This window comes from Glycine max, chromosome 18 (assembly GCF_000004515.6).
Source record: "Glycine max cultivar Williams 82 chromosome 18, Glycine_max_v4.0, whole genome shotgun sequence".
Classification (NCBI taxonomy): Eukaryota; Viridiplantae; Streptophyta; class Magnoliopsida; order Fabales; family Fabaceae; genus Glycine; species Glycine max.
Window position 1 is genome coordinate 54,074,113 of NC_038254.2, and position 4,448 is coordinate 54,078,560.

At 37.7% G+C, this 4,448-nt stretch overlaps 1 protein-coding gene across 1 annotated transcript; it reads left to right on the forward strand.

Moving 5' to 3' along the window:
• Window positions 1-1,901: 1,901 nt before the first annotated feature.
• LOC100817287 (phospholipase A(1) DAD1, chloroplastic) lies at window positions 1,902-3,032 on the forward strand. Its single transcript, XM_003551663.4, has one exon. The coding sequence runs from the start codon at window positions 1,902-1,904 to the stop codon at window positions 3,030-3,032; it is 1,131 nt and encodes a 376-aa protein (XP_003551711.3).
• The last annotated feature ends 1,416 nt before the right edge of the window (window positions 3,033-4,448 follow it).

A 4,448-nucleotide genomic window follows, 5' to 3' on the forward strand; every position in this document is an offset into this window, starting at 1 on the left:
ACAATTTTTTTTTGCGATTAACGTAAGATTAATAATTCTGTAAAAAAAAAGTAAGATTAATAATCATTAATAAAGAAATTAATTAAAATTTTCACTACGCCAATCTATATTGATATTGATGGATCTTTATTACTCGAATCATTGTGAATAATTAAATACAATCAACGGCAATATTTGATTAGAAAGAGGCGGAGACAAGATCCATTTTTTTTATCAACCCTAATGATTAGGTTTGAGGTTTAGTCACACAATTAAACTCATTTCCTTCTGCACAATTCAAACATATGTTCTCAACTAAATTATAGTCGGTTTCTATTTCACGCTCATAAGATTTCGACAACATTAATAGAGGTGAGAATAGGTTTCATCAGGTTTAAAAGGTCTAAACTTAGTCTACGATGAATTTTTGAGACCTAAGTCTGACCTATAGCCTATCAAAGACTTTTATTTTGGCTCGGTCTGTCCTTTTTAAAAGCCTAGTTTAACCTTATAGCCTTTTTAAAAGCTTTCTTCACATTAAATCTTTAATATTTTTTTACTCTAGAGTTAGAACCTAATAGGAAGTTAAAGGAAAATGAAATAAAAATAAAAAAACCAATAAAAATAATGAGGAATATAAAGGGACACATGATTTACACCTAAATTGTAATTAAAGTCTTACTTGATTATAGGAATGAAAATTATGATGTAATCAAAGTCTGCTAGTTTAAAAGAAATTAATTATACCTAAAAAATAATATAAGTATATATATATATATATATATATATATATATATATATATATATATATATATATATATATTTAGGTCGATCTATCAAACTTATAAGAGTTTATAATAAGTGTAAGTCTGATCTATTTAATTTAATAGACTTTTAAAAAAGTCTGAGCCTAACCTTTTAATTATATAGGTTAATTCAGGTCAAGTTTTATATAGATTAGATCATAAGTTCCTGTAGGCCAGCCTGACCTATTCATATCCCTAAACATTAATAAGAAAAAAAAAAAGGCATCGGAATAGTCACCGACAACAAGCCACAAGGCATGATCGTATGAGAACCTGAGAGTCAGTTGACGGCGTTAATTGTAGCGCGTATCTGTTGCTTTGATTCTTGTTAATTTTCTCTCTGTTAGAGCGTTTATCGCTAGTCATCGTTTGTTGACAGCCACACTCCAGAATGGCAACATATTGGTGGCTGAAAAAGTTGACCTTTCTTGCACTAGAGCACAAACCAATACCATACCATAGAGAGTATATATACACTTATTGGTGTAATCAAAGCTATTTGGAACCTTTTATTTAATTAATCTTTTTTCTACCGGAACAGTTTATTTTGAGATATTCCAATAACTACTTTATATTCAAACTTAAAATTGAATCCTAAGCCTTAGTTTAAAAAAAACATATTTCAATTTATAATCTTTTTTTCAATCTTATATTTCTCACGCTAAAAGGTGTGATGTAGAAATAACATAACTTTGCCTCCTAGCTACTGTATACATGTCCTTGTCATTCTTTCTCCTATGTCCTCTTCCCTGTACAAGGAACACTATTTTAGCCGCTTATAAAAACCCCTTCCGTCCTAATATGTGTTCCAACCAATTAGGAGTTTAGGACATTCTCCCTTCTCACTTCTCATTCTCTCTTGCTCCCTCTTTCAGTGTCATTCTCTAAACCCACACTACAACAATGAAGTTCACAATAAAAACACCACACCCTCTCCCTTCACCCCAATCTAACACCCTCCTCAAACCTCGCTGCATAATAACCACAACCCAGACATCCAAACCAACCAACAATAAAAACCTACACTTTTCTAATGACACACGACAAGCCGCATTACATTTAGAGAAAATGATAAACTTAGAAGAACATAATAATTATAGCAATTATTTTCCGTCCATGCAATCATCAAAACTTGGCAAGAGGTGGAAGGAGTACCATGGCATGAGCAATTGGGACGGTTTGCTAGACCCATTAGACGACAACTTACGTGCTGAAATCCTAAGATACGGTCATTTCGTGGAAACCGTTTACAAATCCTTCGAGTTTGACCCTTCTTCACCCAACTATGCAAACTCGAGGTTCCCCAGAAAAGATCTTTTAGAACGGTGTGGTTTACATAACACTGGCTACAAGGTAACCAAATACCTACGTGCAACCTCGGGTATTCAGCTACCTAGTTGGGTGGACAAAGCACCAACATGGGTGGCAAAACAAACGAGCTATGTTGGATACGTAGCGGTGTGTCATGACAAGGAAGAGATCAAAAGGCTTGGTCGGCGCGATGTTGTGGTGGCATATAGAGGAACCACCACATGCTTGGAATGGTTAGAGAATTTTCGTGCATCTCTCACCAACCTCCCTATTCCATGCAACACCAAAAGGGCCTTTGAAAAAAATGGGGTCATGGACAGAAGTGGGGCCATGGTGGAAAGCGGGTTCTTGAGTCTCTACACCTCATCACTTCCCAGAAAGACGTTTAGGTCTTTACAAGAAATGGTGAGGCGAGAGATTTCAAGGATCCTCGAGACCTACCGGGGGGAACAATTGAGTCTGACCGTCACCGGTCATAGTCTTGGGGCAGCATTAGCCACGCTCACGGCCTATGATGTCAAGACCGCTTTCCCTGGACTGCCGGTGACGGTCATCTCCTTTGGTGGGCCCCGCGTTGGGGACCCGAGGTTCCGGAGGATGCTTGAGAGGCAAGGGACCAAGGTCTTGCGGATAGTGAACTCCGACGATGTCATCACCAAGGTTCCGGGGTTTGTGTTTGATGATGGCTTGGCCAGCGATGGAGGGGTCCACGTGCCGGGATTTCCGAGATGGATACAGAAGAGGGTGGAGGAGGCACAGTTAGTGTATGCGGAGGTTGGGAGGGAACTACGCTTATGTAGCAAGGATTCTCCGTACCTAGGAAACACGAATGTTGCCACGTGTCACGAGCTGAACACGTATCTGCACCTCGTTGATGGCTTTGTCAGCTCCACGTGTCCCTTCAGAGCCTCCGCAAAGAGGTTCCTCCAGCGTTGACAGCCACCGTAGTGTGGTGCTCTAACCCAAACCATTAACAGAAAAGAAAAGTTTTAATGGGCAAATGTAAATTATTAGGCTGTAGTTGTGTAAACTGTAGCACAACCATCGTGATTGTTGTTAGTTTTTTTTTTTTTGGAAAGGCTTGTTTTTTAAAGGCAACGTGTAATTTCATATATTAATGGATACCAAGATTGTATAAGAGATGCAACTGTAAATATACAATTAAAAAGTGTCTGTTCACTATACAAAGTAGTGTGACATCATATATCCAAAAAGTAATTCATAGAAATATCTAAAACTATGTAAATTCAAATAAAGCAAGGGGTTAATATACACCATGAAGAGAAGAAAATCACTGATTTGTTCCTTCTCTTGTACAGGAACCACTGCCATGAGGTGATCTTAATGTCTTCCAAAACACTTATTTCTCATGTGCTCTGGGACTATTCAGATTTGGTACGGGATATTTAGATGGTTGGGAGTAGATATTGTACTTCCTCAGGAAATTAATCAGTTATATGACCAATTTGATTTGCTTATTCGTGGAAGGAAATGTCGCAGATGAAAGCATATATTTGATTTGGCACGCCACATGTTGGTGCATATGGAAAATAAGGAATAATATTGCTTTTCGGGAAAGACTTTTTGATGGGGCAAAACTAGTTTGGAAGCTGTGGGTAACATCTTCCCTTTGGTCACTTCTTCTCTTTATTTCGCATCTTACTTTGCCGTCGAAGAAGACGAAGATGGAGAGAGTGGGAGATGAAAAGAACAAAACAAGGGTCCTAGGGTTTGTGACCAAATTGAATGAGAGAGAGTCACACAGAGGTTAAAAAGCAAGAACACTTCCAATGAAGATGGTCACACAAGAAGCTTCTAAATTTTGAATCTGAACATACCTTTTATGTAGTTGTTCGCAGGTAGATAGTCTATCTAGTAATAATCTACATGAAAATACAAGTACCTTGGAGGGCGCTTTGCTTTCCCAAAATTTGGTTTGAGTTCTGGGTGAAAAGTTTTGCAGTTGTGTAGAGAGGGATATGAACTGGTTATATGTTGTTGCCACGGTAAATCCTTTTCCTGCATCTAGTAACTAAATCCACTTATCTGTCACAAGTGGTTTCAGCCCCACATGTTTGATCAAACTCTTCAATTGTAAAAAAATTTACCTACTCCTAGACAAAGTTCTGAGCCAAGCCCATTGCCAATTTATGATCTCACCATCATAATTAATAGAAGAGAGAAACACATACACTCATTTAAAAAAAATAATTAATAGAATAGATGAACTCTTAGGCCCCATTTGAAAGTTTTCTATCGCGCATTACACATGTAAATCGCAAACCCACTCCAACCCTAGTTGTCAGCAATCCCAACCCTAATTAATATAGCATAGTAGAGTGATATTGGGGC

Coding starts and splice junctions, on each gene's coding strand:
- LOC100817287 (XM_003551663.4), top strand. CDS start 1,902: ATGCAATCATCAAAACTTGGCAAGAGGTGGAAGGAGTACCATGGCATG.